Source organism: Phoca vitulina, unplaced genomic scaffold, assembly GCF_004348235.1.
Source record: "Phoca vitulina isolate PV1807 unplaced genomic scaffold, GSC_HSeal_1.0 scaffold20, whole genome shotgun sequence".
NCBI lineage: Eukaryota > Metazoa > Chordata > Mammalia > Carnivora > Phocidae > Phoca > Phoca vitulina.
In genome coordinates, this window is record NW_022589723.1 from 23,119,817 (window position 1) to 23,138,993 (window position 19,177).

At 36.4% G+C, this 19,177-nt stretch overlaps 2 protein-coding genes across 2 annotated transcripts in view; one reads left to right on the forward strand and one right to left on the reverse strand.

Annotated features, from left to right (window-relative positions):
* TEX9 (testis expressed 9) overlaps positions 1–5,127 on the forward strand; it is a 61,149-nt gene extending 56,022 nt beyond the window's left edge. Inside the window, exon 13 of the mRNA XM_032417389.1 lies at positions 4,892–5,127. The gene's annotated coding sequence lies outside the window, so the exon portion shown is untranslated. The remainder of the gene's footprint in view (positions 1–4,891) is intronic.
* MNS1 (meiosis specific nuclear structural 1) overlaps positions 1–19,177 on the reverse strand; it is a 41,773-nt gene that overhangs the window by 2,458 nt on the left and 20,138 nt on the right. The window contains exons 4-8 of the mRNA XM_032417385.1: positions 16,072–16,174; positions 13,403–13,632; positions 12,388–12,604; positions 12,178–12,285; positions 5,626–5,883 (exon numbers count right to left, since the gene is read on the reverse strand). Of these exons, the coding sequence (XP_032273276.1) occupies positions 5,626–5,883; positions 12,178–12,285; positions 12,388–12,604; positions 13,403–13,632; positions 16,072–16,174 (916 nt within the window). The remainder of the gene's footprint in view (positions 1–5,625; positions 5,884–12,177; positions 12,286–12,387; positions 12,605–13,402; positions 13,633–16,071; positions 16,175–19,177) is intronic.

Below are 19,177 nucleotides of genomic sequence, written 5' to 3' on the forward strand. Positions count from 1 at the left end.
CCAGGCTCCTGGGATCGAGCCCCACATGGGGCTCCCTGCTCAGCAGGGAGCCTGCTTCTCCCTCTCCCCCTGCTTGTGTTCCCTCTCTCGCTGTGTCTCTGTCAAATAAATAAATAAAATCTTAAAAAAAAAAGCAATAGTCATGCCTGGGATTTCAGGGAGGCAAGTATATATTTTTAGGACAATATCTTCATTATGAAGGAAAAAATTTTCAAAGAAAGGATTTCCTAATTAATTCACATATTTATGTAATGTTTACCATATGCCAAGTGCTGAAGGCAGCTTACAGTGTAAAACAAAAGCTGGATAAAACAGAATAGGGATATCTAAAAGGTAAATATTTCCATATATGTTAAGATTTTTAAGAGCCTGTATGAAGCACAAGAGTAGCAGCAAGAGTTCCAACAGAAGAACCAGTGTTTCTCAGGAGAGAGTTCTGAATGCTCTTATATAACCACACCAAACTTCTGTGCCATATACTATGGAAGAGAGGACCAGCTTTAAAAAATTTTAGGACTTAGAGGCGCCTGGGTGGCTCAGTTGGTTAAGCAACTGCCTTTGGCTCAGGTCATGATCCTGGAGTCCCAGGATCAAGTCCCACATCGGGCTCCCTGCTCTGCAGGGAGTCTGCTTCTCCCTCTGACTCTCCCCCATCTCATGCTCTCTCTCTCATTCTCTCTCTCAAATAAAAGCTTTAAAAAAATATTTTTAAAAAAAAGTTCTAGGGCTTAAAAGAACTCTTACAGAGCTGTACCCAAATAATCCTATTGGAAAGGGAAGGGTGCTAAAGGCAGACCATTGAAGCAGTGAATTCCTACCTAGAATTAAAGTAGTATTAATGTTAAGCTTGTCTTTGCAATAACTATAGTTTCTTAGGGTCATTTCTTCAGACCACTCCTTGTCAAAGTCTCGCAAACTAGAAAAGAGTATCTCTTTTTCTACAATGGGAGGCAAGCTTTTACATAACTTAATAACTCTTCATAGTTACCAGATGAAGCTAAAGAAGGATGCTGGGACACAGCCATATCCAATGCCACTTAAACCTGTAATTGCTTCTCATAAGAGTATTTTGTAGACTATGATATGATCTGCATTACAGAATCAGAAGCAGCATTGATACAGCTAATTGAGAAAAGACACTCTTACCCATCTTGTTCCTGAATCAAAGAGTTGAGTGGCTCTTATTTATGTTATCTCTAAGATCAAATAGGGTAATAGAATCTGCCATGGAATCGTTATACCTGAATTTTCTTTTTGAGACTACATTTCTAAGGCTACCTTACAGTCAGGTGTGGTCAAAATAGGACTTGGTTTCTGCTAATGGAATATAAGCAGAAGTATCATATGCAGATTCTGGGAATCAATCTCATATACTCACTTTGTCCCTTCTTTACCTTTTCCATCTGCCACTTGAAACATGAAGGGTGAAGATCCAACTTAGACCATGAAGATAAAGACTATATTCTGTAGAAGCCACAGTGAAAAGCTAGGCTGAACCTGGTTCCTGGAGACTGAAAAAGCCTCCATCCAGCCCTGAATTGCCTATCTATCGTTAGACTTTTATGTGGGAAAATAAACTCCCCCTATCTACTAAGCCACTATTAATTTGGTACTCTGTACCTGTAGCCAAACCTAATCCTAACTGATCTGTTTCTTACAAAAAGGAGATGCAAGAAAGTTCTATGATGTTGTGAGGAAAGCTCACTTGTTAGATTTTTGTCCAATGATGTACAGTCTCTAATTTGGGTAGAATACAAGATTTCTCTTTTTAGGATGTGGTAAACACATTAAATATCCTAATAAACATTTTTATAGTAAATTAGGATAAAGAGTTTAGAAAAGTCTGAAATCAATTGTCCATTTAGGACAAAGTCTGCATAGCTGGTAGTAGGAAACTATTTCCTGGCGAGTTTCAGATTTTTGTCTGACTAACCATATGAATTTTTTAGAGCTAGACAGAATTGTAGATACTATTTTAGGAATATCTCTAAAATCTAAAAAGCAGTTACAGCCTTATAGGATTAGAAAGGAATGGATTAATATTTTCCATGATCATAAAAACCTACCCTTGCCCTTGGGATGTGACCCAATCTCACGGACACTTGAAGCACACAGCTTCATACTAGGAATATTTACATTAGAGAAAATTAAGACAAATTGTTTGAAGTATCTATGCTTTAGGTAGTTTTATCTGATTTCCATTTACAGTTGTCTCGCTAACTTGTCTAGGAGCTTTCTAATTAGCTCTGTAAGCCGTGAGATGGGATGGTTCGTCACTGTTTCTACCTCTTTCTAGGCAATGAGTATTCAAAGCCTTCTGATCAGTTTCAAAAGCCTTCTAATTTTCATCCTCCTTGACTGCTCTGCTCATTTGACAGTGTTGATCACCCTCACTGAATCAACAAACATTATTTTCCACTTGCTAGGCAAAATGCTAGGTGTTTACAGGTTAACCCTTAAAGGTTAGAGTAAATCATGATTGGTTTATATCAAAGCTAAGGAATTGGGAATTAATGCCGCAATCCACTTAAGTTTAAGCAGGAGGAAGACATAATGAGTTTTTTTAAACCCATAGTAACTAGTGGCAGATGGACTGGAAAAAAGTAGATGACCATTTCAGTAGTCCGCAGGAATGATATTAAATGTCTGAACTAAGTTATGAAGAAAAGAAACTGGATTTAAGACTTATTGCTGAGGTGAAGTCAATAGAATTTGGTGGCTGACTAAAAATTACTAGATAGGAATGGGTAAAAATCCAGGAATGATTCCAAGGTCATAGACATGGGTGACCGACTGAATATGTGGTCTTTAACCAAGAGTCAGGCTACAGAAATTGGAAAAGGTTTGTCTGGAATGTTCACTTTTGGAAACCTAAATTCTAAGGCCACCTACAAGATTTCCAACTATGTCATTTAGACATCTGGAAGTATGGCAACAGAACTATGGCGTGAAGTAAGTAAGCATAGAGGAGAACCAAAGTATCCCAACACCTCCTGGAGCAGGCAAAAGAGCTGATCTCTCTTGGTTTTCTGTGATATACCATCCAGATTCTTTTGCCTTTCTAACCATCTCTTGGTCTTGCCATTGTTTTTTTCCTCCTCCTCCTACTCCCAAATAAGAATGTTCACCAAGACTTGATTGGCCCCCTTATTGTTTCTCATAATATATTCTTTGGAGGAATCATCTTAGCTTGAACCTCTCTCTCTGTGTTACTTAATGCCAGATATGTATTTCTAGGAAAATCTGACCTAAGTTTTGCTCCTCTGGGTCAACTGCCTTCAGGATATTTTCAATTTGCATTTCTCTTTCAAACCCACCATGATTAAAACTGAAGTAATTGTATCTTTTCGTTCCACCTCAAAACATAACAGCACTTGGTATTCTTTGAGTTTCTCATATTTGAAACCTTGGAGTTATTTTGACTCCTTCCTCCACTCTATCCTACATGGTCCAAAAAAGTCATACCAGTCTCCTCTTCCTTTCAAAATATTAAACTCTTCCCTTTCTTGCTTCTTCCACTGCTCTGTGAACCTATTCCAGGTCCTCATCACCTCTTTCTTGAATTACTACCTTCTCCTCTTGCTAAAGACCATGTTATGATCACTAATTTCCTATTGTATCATATCTAAACTCCTTTGCCTATCATTCACATTTCTCATTGTGGTAATTCCCTATGTTGCCAACTTAGAAAAGCCTTCTGCTTTTATTCATCTTTCATGTATTTCCAGGTAAACCCACATGGTTCCACCATAAATGTACAGTTGACCCGTGAACAACACAGGTTTGAACTGCACAAGTCCCCGTACCTGTAATTTTTTTTTCAATAAATACAGTACTATAAATGTATTTTCTCATGATTTTCTTAAAAATGTTTTCTCTAGCTTACTTTAAGAATGCAGGATGTAATACATATATAAAATAAGTGCTAATTGAATCTTTATGTTATCAGTAAGGCTTCTGGTCCTCAGTAGGCTATTAGTTAAGTTTTGGGGGAGTCAAAAGTTAAATGTGGATTTCTGACTGGGGGAGGGGTCAGCACCCCTAAGCCCTGTGCTGTTCATGGGTCAACTGTATTGCACAACTAGTAAATTACAACTACCAAATTCTATAAATGTTTACATTGTACATTTAAGAAATGTATTCTTAGTATAATTTTATATATAATCGAGTCTTTTGGGACCTATTTTTTGCACTACCCTAGAAGCTACCAGAATTAACTTTTATTTATTTTGGTTCCCTCACCAACACTCAGCAGAATGCCTAGCAGGTCAGTATCTGTTGATTATAAGATTATCTCGAGATTTCTTCCTGTCCACCCATACAGAAAAAGGTCATCATTACAATAGTTAATTTATTAATCCCCACTCTGCCACTTGCTGTGAAACCTTGAGCAATATATATATCATCTCTCTATGCCTCAGTTTCCACATCCTTAAAATAGGGGCAGAACAGTACCTAACTCACAGGTTGAAAGTTTAAAGTTACCACTTTGCTTGTAATGAGCTTAGAATAGCGAATGACACATGTAAACGCTCAGTAAATGTTCATTGTTATCACTACCACTTCTATTAATTAAAAATATGTACCATATGCCTAATCTGTACTCTTCATATTTAAAGCTGTTTATGTTTACAAACCACTTATATATTATCTTATTTGGTTCTCAAAGCTCAACGAACTAGTGAGGCAGATTATGTAAGTATTATTTCAGGTTTATGAATGAAACATAAAATAGAGAAATCAATGTGTCCAAAGGCACAAACCTAGTTCCCTCTCCAACTCTGAAATCTACATTGCCAACTAACAAATCTCCCCCTGGGGCCTCAGAATCAATGCGGACAAGATGGAATTATCTCCCCCCTTGAAATCTACTTCTCTTTGTTTTCGCTAGGACCTTCCCCCCTCACTGAAGCTGGAGCAACAGTATTATTTAGCAGAAGCAGCAGCCATAATCCTGTCCCCGCTCTGGACCTAACTGGCCGCAAGCGCCATTGAAGTCTATCTCCCTCGCATCTCAGATGGCGCCTTCTCCATCTGCACAGCCTTTCCCCACCTATCACAGACTTACCATGGTAACGTCCTAACTGGTCTCCCGGTCTCCTGTCTTACTCCCCTCATGTCTCCCCCCAGTACCCCTCCTCAAGTCATCTTTCCAAGGGCAGAACTTATTGTGTGGCTTACCTAATTCTTCAGTGGGTACCTCTGGATAAAGTCACTTTCCTTAAAATAGCACCCAGTGCATTCGTGACCTGTGTCCTCTCTACCACACCAAGATGCCCATACCTTTGTGATTCTTATCACATGTACTTGGCCTGTCTTTATAATGATTGCTTTTATATATTTTCTTTAACCAAGACCATAAACTCATAGATATTGTGGACTTAGTTGTATTTATGTTCTCAACACCAGCCAACCAGTGTGTAGCACATAGAAAGCATCAATAAATATATTCTAGGTGCATTAATAAATGATTGGTCAAAAAATATCTACACCATATAATTAGTAAACAGATATCTAACAGCATCTGGCACATACAAGGGTCTCAGTTAAATGTTTAGTGGAGAAACAGATGAGCAGCTGATTGTTGGTTCAGTGGCAATAACAAAAAAGAACACTTTTTCTTACTTTGTCTGCAAGGAACTGGTTGCGACGCTCTTCAATGAGTTTTTCCACAGCCCTCCTGTGTTCTAGTTGCTTCATTCTTTGTTTCTGAGCATTCATCAGTTCTATCCGATCATCCTCAGCAAGCTTAGCTAGCATTGCCTTTCTAAAGGTCTCCTCTTCCTCTTTTGCAGCCTGGAGTACTAATTCCTTCAGGGCCATTTGTTCTATAAAATTTTGCTTCAACTCCTTTTGCTTTCTCAATTTCTCTTCTGCTTCCTCCTAAACAACAATCCATATAACATTAATTCAGTAACTGTTTCTTTACATCAGATTCATAAAGAAAGGGTGGATAGAATTTGCTTGAGTGCAGTGTTACAAGATGAAATAAAACTGGGCGCCTGGGTGGCTCAGTCGTTAAGCGTCTGATTTCGGCTCAGGTCATGATCCCAGGGTCCTGGGATCGAGTCCCACATCGGGCTCCCCGCTCTGCGGGAAGCCTGCTTCTCCCTCTCCCACTCCCCCTGCTTGTGTTCCTGCTCTCGCTATGTCTCTCTCTGTCAAGAAAATAAATAAAATCTTTAAAAAAAAAAAAAAAAAAAAACAAGATGAAATAAAACTGAAAAATTAAGCCTTTTCAAGATGACACTTTTCCCCATCCTTTTAAGACTCATTGGGATAAAGGACATGTTACCTCTGGATTGCCTTCTTTTATTTTTAAATTTTAATTGGTATATATTTTGGAAGGAGCTGATATAAAAACTTTTTTGCACACCTGAAGTTATTAAATCTGTGGTCTGTGAAATTTGTACCCCCTAGGATCATTCTAGAATCTTGCCTGAAACTGTGGTTCAAATCACTGGTAAATATTTTTCAGAATAATAATCTAGAAATGACAATCACAAGTTTCTTGGGAAAATTCAAATTTACTTGGCACAGTTAAAGTCTTTTCCTACAAGCTTTAATTTTCCTAACATTTCATTAATAAAAAATTTCAAACATAATTGAAAAATGTTTACAGTGACCACCCATCTAACACCTACATTCTATGGATAACATTTTACTACTTTGCTTTATTGTCTATCCGATTAGGACTGATGTAAATTTTAATTCCTTCTCAACTGTAACCAGCCATGCCTAATTCTAACACAATTTCCAGGAGGTAAGCCGTATCCTCAGGGCATTCAAAATACTGCCTTAACAACAGCTGTATGGGCAGGGCTTTTATAGGTAACACAAACTATAAGGGATTTACCACAGGCCAGCAGGAGGCATAGAGAACCTCCAAGAGGGCCAGGGAACCAGCTGCCATCTTGGTTACCATCTATTTTGGTAATGGCTCAAATTCCATGATAATAACTCTACCAAAACTACACCCCATGATCCAGTCTTCTACGTGTGACTGCAACCTCACTTTGCCCACTTCTATCTTCACACCTTGAGGTGGAGGGATAACTTGGGAGATAACTTAGGTCCTATGAATAATTCTAGCTAAAAGAAGAGAAATGTGGTTTCAACTTTATAGTCTTTATAATAAAGTAAGACAAAAAGGATAGGAGTGGGTTTTAAGTGAGTCAATCTGGAATATCAGTTACAGTAACCTTTTCATTATCTTGAATATTCAACCTCTTTTTCCTCACTTAACTCTATCTAATGAGTTCAAATTCCACCTCGAGAAAGCCTTTTCTAATCACTCTAATTCCTACATATCTGTCTTTTGGACCTTTGATACCACTGAATTTTCCCAACATTTAATTTTATTTCATATGGCCAAGCCTTATCTCCTCACTTAAGAATAAATTCCTACAGGGCATATTTTTTTATTTTATATATCATATCTATTATTTTATTTTGGGATGCTGGCCACGGTGGTTTTTTTTTTTTTTTTTTTTTTTAAAGATTTTATTTACTTATTTGAGAGAGAGAGAATGAGAGACAGAGAGCATGAGAGGGAGGAGGGTCAGAGGGAGAAGCAGACTCCCTGCCGAGCAGGGAGCCCGATGCGGGACTCGATCCAGGGACTCCAGGATCATGACCTGAGCCGAAGGCAGTCGCTTAACCAACTGAGCCACCCAGGCGCCCTGGCCACGGTGTTTTTATGATATTATAGTTTGTGTTCATTTGCCATGTAAGATATACAAGTCAGAAGGTTCAATGAAGGCAGATATGGTCTCAGCTTAGAATTCCTCCAGAGCTTATCATAATACCTTGCACACAGAAAACACACATTGAACCAAATGAACTGTTGACATCTCCTGGCATCCATCTCCCATACAAATTTTAGTTTGATCCAATCAGTGGTAAAGACATCTGGCCAAAAATCAGGGAAGTGTTAGCAAAACAAAACAAAACAAAACACAGTTCATTATTTTTTTTCTACTAGAAAAATATTCCTGAACTTTTGATCTGTCTGGATCAGGATTTTATATATATATGTAATAGGGACTACATAATTTTACAACCCATATAGTGGTTTAAGAAATAGCTATTCACTGAAGGTTTGAAATAATTTGTTATAAAACTAACTCTGAGCCTGTAAACTTTTAGAGGTATCTTGGTCTGGGTTCTCCTCTGAAAGCAGAGCCTTAGACAAATATTTGTGTATACATATTTATGAGAGAAGAAGATCTCAGGAAGCAGCAGTGAGGGACAAGCAGAGAGAAACAGGGAAGGAAGAAAAGCCAACATCTGGGGGCATCACTGACCTGGTTACTAGGCAGGCAGCTGTGGCTTCATCCTGCCAGGACCTTGTGAGGAATGCGTGGAGCACCTTTCAAGTCTGTCCCAAAGGCTGACAGGAAGAAGCATTCAGCCCTTAATTTCTGTCCCCTGTTGGTTGAGGGATGCCCCAGAGGGTGTTAACTCCCAGCCCCCGCCCCCCACCACCACACTTGAGGAAGCTGTCAGCAGAGTCAGTGTAAGCCCCCACACGTGTTCTCCACAGCTATCACTGCAATCAAACGTGGGGCTAAGAGGGTATGAGGCAGGCCACGAAAAGCTTTTCATATAGGATATATCCTTAGTGATCTTATTTTGCCTGCTTTTTCCACATTTTTTGAAATCACTGTATTTTTAATGCAGAAGATTGTGCCATGAATATTTTTCCCATTTTAGGAGTATACAGTTGAATGACCCTTTCACTATTTGTTTAAAAAGATTTATTTATTTTAGAGTGGAGGGGGGAGGGCAGAGAGAGAGGGAGAGAGAATCTTAAGCAGACTCCACACTACGCATGAAGCCCAATGTGGGGCTCCATCTCACGATCTCACAACCCTGAGATCACATGAGCTGAAACCAAGAGTCGGACACTCAACTGACTGCGCTACCCAGGCACCCCACCTTTCACTATTTTCTAATCTTTTTCTTTTATAGACCCTTTAGTCCTTCTCGTTTTGGTTTTGCTTTTCTCTTTTAGTATGTTTTTCCAGAGTATAAGCTTTGCCCCCCAATACTAAGTAATTGGATTAATTAATGCTAATGTGTTTTCCTGACTTTTAGAAAATTTCCACTTGTATCTTTATGATTTCCTTCCATATTCTTGCCTCATATTTGAATTTGTATTGTTGTCTAAGTTACTGAATTGGCTGCCTAGGTAAGTTTTACCAGTGTTTCTTAATAATTAATTGCCTCAGAGATCAGTTTTATAAATCTGATAAGATTTTGATATGTAGTAATCTCATCCTCTTAATTACCTGCAGATTTCCTCTTCAACCAATAATTGAAAAGAGTATTTTTAGATTTTCAGTTAAAAGATGAAAATATAGTGGTGTTAAACACAATTTCCCCTTGTGTTATTCTGGTAAATTTTCTTTGGAGATTTAATAGCTTTTAAAGTTACATACTTCAATGCAATGTTTCATAGAAAATTAAATGTTTATTCTGTAAAACCTTCATTATCAATTATACCTTTCATCTGTAATATCTGGGGTTCATTTGATGTTCTACTTATGTGATGATGACCTTGCCTGTCTGCTTCATTTGTTCATATATACCTGTTATGCCTTCATCCATCATTTTATTCTTAACTTTTTTGGGTAATGTGACATTAGATATATATAAATTGATTACATTAAGTTGTTTTTAAAAAGAAATGTACATATTTTACATTCTTATATGCAGTTAATCATTAAGAATATACATGCAATTGGCTTTGATATCAATACTATGGTATCTGTTTCCTCCTCACTGATAAAACAGTATTATCTAAAATGATCTGTTTTGATACAGCTGAAAAATATTGAAAATAATACTAATAGCTAACAATTTATTGTATACTGGCTATTCATATATTTGTTTTATGAAATGTTTGTTTAGACTTCTTGTTCATGAAAAAAAACTGGGTTCTTTATATCCTATTATTGAGTTATAAGCATTCTTTCTATATTCTGAATAAAAAGTTTTTGTAAGATACATGTAGGGAATGGGTATTAAAGAGGGCACGTATTGAATGGAGCACTGGGTGTTATATGCAAACAGTGAGTCATGGAATACTACATCAAAAACTAATGATGTACTGAGAAACAAACTGAGGGTTCTAGAGGGGAGGGGGTGGGGGATGGGTTCGCCTGGTGATGGGTATTAAGGAGGGCACGACGTACTGCATGGAGCACTGGGTGTTATACGCAAACAATGAATCATGGAACACTACATCACAAACTAATGATGTAATGTATGGTGATTAACATAACATAATAAAATTAAAAAAAAAAAAAGATACATGTAGGGAATACTGTTTCCCAGACTGTGGCTTACATTTACATTTTCCTAAGTGTTAGGAAGTTATTAGTTTTGATGAAACCTAATTTCTAACTTTTTCCTTTATGGATCATGCCTTTATTAGCCTACTAAAAAATCTTCACCCTTCTCAAGGTCATAAAGTCTTTCTGCTATGTTTTCTTCTAGAAATTTTGTAGTTTCAGTTTTTTTGTCTCATTCATTTAATTTTTGTATATAATAAGACAGAAATAATAAGCTGGAGGGCAGGGTAAATAGGAAGAGGTTGGTAAAAGGGTACAAAGTTCAGCTATAAGATGAGTAAGGTCTGAGGATCTAATGTAAAACATAGTGACTATAGTTAATAATACTGTATTGTATAACTGAAATTTGCTAAGAGTAGAACTTAAATGCTCTCATCAAAAAGATAAATATGTGAGGTGATAGATGTTAATTAACTAGATGGAGAGAATCATTTCCCAATGTAGACATAAATCACCATAATGTATACTTTAAATATCTTACAATTTTATATGTCAATTATACTTCAAGAAAGCTGATATTAAAAGTCAGTGAACTTGAGGGCGCCTGGGTGGCTCAGTTGGTTAAGCGACTGCCTTCGGCTCAGGTCATGATCCTGGAGTCCCTGGATCGAGTCCCGCATCGGGCTCCCTGCTCGGCAGGGAGTCTGTTTCTCCCTCTGACCCTCCCCCCTCTCATGTGCTGTCTCTCTCATTCTCTCTCTCTCAAATAAATAAATAAAATCTTTAAAAAAAAAAAAAGTCAGTGAACTTGAAAAACCAAAAGCAGATCACAGATATAAATGTAAAAGTAAAAAGGTTTTAGAAAAAAAATTCTTCAGGATTTAGGCAAAAACTTCCTAGAATTGATGTCAAATTATAATCTATAAAAACAAATTGGTAAACTGGACCTCACAGAAACTGAAAACATTTGCTTGGAGAAAGACCCTGTTAAGAAGATGAAAAGACGAGCTACAGACTAAGAGAAAACGTATGTAAACCTACACACCTGACAAAGGACCTGACAAAAGAATACATAAAGAACTCTCAAAACTCTACAATAAATGAATAAGCAACCCAATTAGAAAACTGGCAAGTCATCCTGACGAGGTCAGGATATATTATTCAACACTATATTCTGTGGTTTTCTACTTATTCTATATACTAATGAGAAGGAATATTGAAATTCTCAACTATAATTACAGATTTGTCTCTTTCTCCTTTCAGTTTTATTTCATCCATTTTGAAGCTTTATTTAGGTTCATCCACCTTTAGGGCTGTTATATCCTCTAGATGAATTTACCCTTATTAGCATCATGATTTCCACCCTAACTTGCTTTTGATTAGTGTTTAGTATATCTCTCTCCATCCTTTTGTTTTTAAACTGTATGTCTTCCTTTAAATTGTGTTTCTTATAGATAAGACAGTTGAATCACGCCTTTTGTGCTGTTTGTTAACTGCTGCCTAGGTCTAGCTTTTTTTATCCAGCCTGAAAATTTTTCTTCTTAGTGGGTTTTTGTTTTGTTTTAAAAGCTTTTATTTACTTAGAGAGAGAGAGAGGGAGAGAGAGCACAAGCAGGGGAGGGGCAGAGGGAGGGGGAGAAGCAGGCTCTCCACCGAGCAGGGAGCTAGATGCAGGACTCGATCCCAGGACCCTGGGATCATGACCTGAGCCAAAGGCAGACACTTAACCGACTGAGCCACCCAGGCACCCCTAATTTTAGTATTTATACATAATGTAATTATCAATATGGTTGGGTTTAGATCTACCATTTTTCTACTACTTCATCTCAAAATGATATTCTTCTCTATGTTAATCATTCTTTCCATTTCCAAAACTTACTTTTAGCTTCATCTTATGTATTTCAGCTTGTTCTTCCTGGTATAATTCTTGTCGCACTTGTTCCAAATCTTCACGTTGCTGTAGCATTTCTTCCAATTTCTGAGTCAGCTATTAAATTTTTAAAGAAACACACAAACATTAATAGGAAACAAATTCAATAACAATTACTTCAGAATTTCTCTAATGTTAAAGAAGTGGTTATTTTAATACCATGTTCTGAAGCTGTAGCTTTTTTTCCTCATTTTCTTGAACTTTTGCCATCCGATCTTCTTCTCTTTGTTGCTGCATGTTAGTGAATTCAATGATTTTTCTGTTTTCTTCTTCCATCTCCTCACGTTTCTTCTTTCTCCAGAGAGCCTGCTCTTTCTGAAACTCTTCTATATACCTTCGAGTTACATTCATTTTTTCTAACTTTTGTTGTCTTTCCCTAAAAAGCAATAGTGAGTGTCGTTTTATAGTAACAGAAATAATATTGAAAAATGTGTCATTTCCTTCAGTTGATAATAATGTGGGCAAAAACAGCTTTTCTTTTTATTTCTTTATTTATTTAAGAGAGAGAGAGTGAGGGAGCACAAGGAGGGGGAGGGACAGAGGGAGAAGGAGAATCTCAAGCAGACTCCCCACTGAGCGTGAAGCCTGACATGGGGCTCGATCTCACAACCCTGAGATCATGACCCGAGCCAAAATCAGGAGTTGGATGCTTAACTGACAGAGCCACCCAGGCACCCCACAGCTTTTCTATTTATAGTTTATTCATTCATTAATACCACAAACATTTTGAGTATCCACTATGTGCCGCTAAATATAAATGACAGGTATGAATATTCTGAGTAAAATACTACTTATACCTCTCCTCTAAACTGTTAATGAAGTTTTATGCATCTCACCTCAGAAAGGCCAACAACCTGTTTACATAAGCCTAGCAGCACTCTCCACTTTAGCTGTCTAGCAAATAAGTGATCAGAATATAAGTCCACTGACACGATATGGGAATATTTAACAAAACAAAGGTTTAATCATTCTGTTACTTAATAAGCATTTGTTATCAGGTAATTATCATGCTTACAAAGATAAACAGGAGTTGATCTCAGTTTATATGATTGTAACATTTATTGAGGACTTACTATGTACTAGGCACTGTTCAGTTGCTTTACGTCTTCAAAACAAGCTTAAGATAAATCGAATCTCAATGTTTAGGCATGTAAAGAAGCTGGGATAAACTTACAATTGATCTTCTTCATAGATTTTCCTAACAATTTCATCAATCATGAGTTTCTCTTTTAGTAACTGCTCATACGCTTCCTGCTTTTTCTTTTCTTGTTCTTCAAGTTGTTTCTCTAAGTCAAGGTAATACTGTGCTTTTACTTTATTCCGTTTGTCTTCTGCAGCACTTTCTTCCTTTATTGCTCTCTCGTGTTCTTCCATCATGGTTTTAGCTATTTCAGCATCACGTTTCTGTTATTAAAACAAAATTCATCTTTCCGTTTTCAAATGTGAGCACAGTATAATAGAATATTTCAAAACAGATGTAATGGAATATTATACAGCCTATTGCATAAAATATTTTCATCTGTCAAGATAAAAAGCTAAGGAAAGTTACTGTCACCTGAAGGGTTTGAATGATGAGTCAGACACCAAAGAGGCTTTCCCATTCCTTCAAGTAGGTCTCAAGGAAATACAGGATAAGGATAACTGATAACTCCACATTTGAAAAACAGCAAATAAAATTAGAAGTACTTTATAAATACTATGTTTAAAAAGCAGCAGTCCTCTTTTTCTTTTATTTAAAAGTTGATATAGGCAATTCTTAGCTCCATTGTGTATCAGCTGCCATTTACAGCAAGGATGGTACTCTTTTTCAGATAGGTCTACTATTAAACAGCTCTGAGCAACTCTTATGTTTCTCCCAGCCTAAACTTTGTTTCTTGCCACTGGCCTTTGAAGTCTATCATTTCTCATTTATTAAATGCCCTTTATAATCACTTTAACTTAAAAGAGTCATATATACCACTGTGTCTGTTTTCTGTGGCTTTTAATTCACTCATTCAAGACCATTCCCTGTGAGTTAGAGACAATCTTGCTTCTTAACTAGGTTAAACCCCTTATTTGTTTTGAGCATTTTGAAATCATTAACCAAATAAGTTGTAAATTAAATATATTGAGGCAATTTTTATTACCTTTTACCATTATGATCACAATTCAAACACCAGAATGGTTAATAGCATCAAATAGACAAGAAGAAACATTAAAATATGAATGCTGAATGCCATTCCTGATCTAATTGAAGCCTTTACCACATACACTATTAATATGACTTGACCAAAACTCTTTCTCTGCTTCTATTGTCTTATCACATGCTGTACTAGGTTCTTTAAAAAAATGTGAAATGATAAAAACATCTTTGTATACATTGCTGTACACATAGAAATACAATATTCTCATTTCACAGATAAGGCTAAAGCTCAGAAAGACAGAGCCCAAACTGGCACCTAGATATCTTGACACCTAGTCAAGATCTAGGACTATTTGAGTTTAATTTTTATGGACCAATTTTATTTAGAAAATAGCGGCAATTCTTTAAGGAGTCAGATTAAAATGTACAATTGCTTTGAGAAACCTCAAGTATCAGGGTAAAACTGCAAGCTACTAGCCAAAGAGTACATTGTTTATGTTCTACTTTATTTTTGCAAGCTTAGAAAAGAACTACATGGCTTAGGAAATGCAGTCTCCTCATTCTCTCCTACAACCCGTCTCAGCAAAGGCAATCCCAGTCAGTAGCTGGCTGTGCAATGCTCCCGACTTTTCCTACACTAACACACACGCCTACACAGATCGCTAGGGCCAGCATCTCATCGTATTAGATGCCTCTATCACACTGCGCTGGTTAAGTATTTTGATATTATTTCTCTAATTGTATGTGTGTGTGTGAACATGTGTGTATGTTGATATCTACACATAGGTTGATGTACACATAAAGGTTTAAAAAATAAAAATGGTCTGTGATATGTATGACTCTCCAACTTGATTTTTCTGCAGCTTGCTTTTTTCTTTTTAACCTATAATATATTCAGACCAACTTTAAAAGCCAGAACATTTACCTCTACCTCTTCCCTTTAACAGCTGTATGACATCTTTGAAAGGGATCTAGGAAAGAGGAAACGCTACCACCAAAATGCTCTACATAATAATAGAGAAACAAGAGAAAAGAACTTACAAGACCATGTAATATTGCAGTCAGACCTTTTCATCTACATCTAGCCTTTCCACGGGACCATGAGGGCTCAAGTGATGGTATAATGGTTTGAAGTGTTAACTCAATAAACCCAATTCTACCTTTACTGTATAACACCACTGGTAAATGTGTCTGAAACTCCTTTGCCCAAGATTAACTCTTGCCCTGAACTTGGCAGTTAGGTCAGGAGTTAGAAAAGGGGATAAAAATAGAAACAGGAGAAAAGAGGTAGCTACTTAAAAAACAGGCAAGTTTCCTGCCTAAAATTATAAAATATTTTAATTTTTAAAACATTTAACAAGTACAAGATTTAATAACATTCTAAAATATTATTGATCCCACTAACAACTTGTACTGTATTGATTTGCCAAAGAATAATCAGTAAGAGACCACAAGGAATGCTTAGACTTACTGAGTATAGCTATTCATTCTAAACAGCAACCTCATTCTCTGTGTCTCCAAAAGGCTCTAATATTAAGTTAAACAAGGCTCACTATTAAATAATCTATGAGTTCCTGTGCCTTAAGGATCTGAAAAGTATAAAAGTATTTAAGAAACCTAGCAGTGTAAATTCTTTATAGTATGTGACAATTTTCACAAAATTGGTCTATTTTTGGTTTTCTAAATGAAGCTAAAAATATAGAAAACATAAACATGATTACCATTTGTTCGTATTTAATGGCATCCTTCTCTGCAATCTGAGCTGCCCTTTCTTTATTCATGTAAGCTGCTTTTAATTTCTTCTCCAATTCTCTGAGCTCAATACTGTTTAAAAAAAAGACAGAAATTTAAAATTGAGGACCATATTTCTTACTATTTTAAAGGTCTATATCTGAAATTTAAAAGAACTTTTTTCTAAATGTAAAAGATATTTTTTTTGGTCAGTATTTTTTTTTATTATGTTATGTTAATCACCAGACATTACATCATTAGTTTTTGATGTAGTGTTCCATGATTCATTGTTTGCGTATAACACCCAGTGCTCCATGCAATACATGCCCTCTTTAATAACCCATCACCAGGCTAACCCATCCCCCCAACCCCCTCCCCTCTAGAACCCTGTTTGTTTCTCAGAGTCCATAGTCTCTCATGGTTCGTCTCCCCCTCCGATTTTCCCCCCTTCATTCTTCCCTTCCTGATATCTTCTTTTTTTTTTTTTTTTTAACATATAATGTATTATTTGTTTCAGAGGTACAGGTCTGTGATATTATTAAATACCTTGAAAACAATATCCTTTCCTCCCTTCACACAAAGAAAAATCAGAATGCATATGAAATGAGGCATTATAATTAATTTTCCAGACAAAACAACCCTTTTATTTCCAATAATCATCACTAAAAACCTTTTTGCCAGAGTATGACTCAGAGAGAAGATGGTTTATCAATATTGGTTAAAACTTCTGTCCAGCTACCAATGCTATCGAGCTAAAAGAACTAGAGTGGAGTGGTTTAAAGCGAGTAACTTAAATTTTATACCTCGGTTTTGTGATCTGTAGAAGGGTTAGCTATGGGAATTAGTTAATGCATATAGAAAGCTTAGAAAAGTACCTGTTACATAGTAAACCCTCTATGAATGGTAACTATTTTTTGATGATGATGATGATGAAGAGGAATGACCATGGGCAAGTTTGCTTCACTTTTCTGGGCTTGTTTGCTTATCTGTTAAAAATGAGGATTGCCCTCAGATAATCTCTAAACTGCTTTTGAATCTATCCCTTCCCTAGCTATAGTGGAAAACAAAATGCCATATACAACTTTTCATTTTAATGTGCCAGAATTCTGAATATGAGAATTCTGAGTTGGAAGGGTCCTTAGATGTTACTTGGATGCACAAATTAATTCTTTTTTTTTAAGATTATTTATTTTAGAGAGAGAGAGTGTGGGGGGGTGGGGAGTAGAGGGAGAGTCTGAAGCAGACTCTGCACTGAGCCTGGAGCCCAATGCAGGGCTTGAGCTCACAACCCTGAAATCACGACCTGAGCTGAGTCGGATGCTTAACCAACTGTGCCACCCAGGTGCCCCGAACACATCTTAATTCTTATTAGAACAGAGGCACTCACCTAATTATAAACAACTTACAAGTACCCTATACCTCCAAAGAGACAGTCATCATGGGTAAGAGGAGAGCTATTCTTGGTGTTGTGATGTGTCCTTCTTGCCCTTCCTGTTGTAGATGTAAATGTATATGACACAAGATTGCTTTCTTTCATAAAAATAATAAATGAGGATTAAGTTTCTAAGTTAGTCTATATATTTTACTCTGATAGGCTGCAATATATTTACAAGGGTTTTTGTTAAGAGTTAGGTATTAATATTTGTAAACCAATGTATGAACCCAATCACAATATATATTACCTCTCCAAAACAAAGTGCATCAAATTCCAAATAACTAACATGCAAATAAATGACCTTCATTTGAAGGACAAGTACATACATTTCTATTGGCTATATACCTAGGAGTGAAATTTCTGAGTCACAGGTAGGCTGTGTTCAAATGTAGAAGAGAAAATGCCACCTTTCCAGTGCTTTGCACAGCTTTGCACTCAGTGCTTACACTGCTACACATCCCAGCAGCACTCTGTGGTCTTGTCATTCTTTTTTAATTTAACCACTCTTGTGGTGTGTAATCTATCACTGGGGTTTTAATTTGTTTCCCTATTATTAAAATGAAACTGAGACCTTTTCATATGTTTGAGTCCTTTCTACATCTTCTGTGAAGTTTTTGTTCAATTTTTTTTGCCCATTTTTAGACTAAATTGTCTACTTATTGTTGCATAAAAGTTCTTTATATATTCTTGATACAAGTCTTTTGTTGCTTATATGCATTGGAAATATTTCATTCCAGTCTGTACTCACTCCCACCGTGGTTTCTTTAGATGAAGTATTCTAATTCACCAATCTTTTTCTTCATTGTCAATGACTTCTGTGTCCTGTTTTAAGAAATGTTGCCTACTGCACACACATAAAGGTATTTTCTTATATTAGTCTCTCAAAACTTTGTTTCACCATTGACTTTTAGACTACAGTCATTCAAGAATTGATTTCTGTGTGTAGTGTGAGGTGAAAATCAAGCTCATTTTTGTACATATGGCTATTGAATTGATCCAGTACCATTTTATAAAACTGTCCATTTCTGAATGTTCTGCAGCACCAGGCCAGTCACAGTGCCCTGCAGTGTCATGAAGTTGAGGTGTGCATCTATGCATGGATCTGTTTTTGAATATATCCCAGCCTTCCTCAACTGGGGTTCCATAAGAGAATTAAGCCGCACAGAAGACTGAGAACCTATATTTTAATTTTCTCATAGTATATAGTTGGTATTGTTTTAGATCGATAGGAGGTCAGTTAACTCATTACAGATAACAGATGCCTTAGGCCATTAGGGTTTAAATTTTCTGGGTGAGAAGATCTGCTCCATTCTATTCCATTGACCCATTTATTTATTCTGTGCTAAAACCACACTATCATAATTATTGTAGCTTTATAATAATTTTTCATATCCTAGAGAATAAGTCTCCAATATTGGTCTTCTTAAAGATCATCTTAGCCATTCTTGGTACTTTGCATTTCCATATACATTTTAGAATCAGCTTGTCAAGTGTCACAATAAACAATAATGGCTGAGATTCTGATTAGGATTATACTGAATTTATAAATCAGTTTGGAGAGTACTGACATGTTCACAATACTGAGTCTTCAATAAACATGGTATATCCTTCCAATTATTTGTTTTTAAAAACTATTAATAATGGTTTATTTTTGTTTTCTT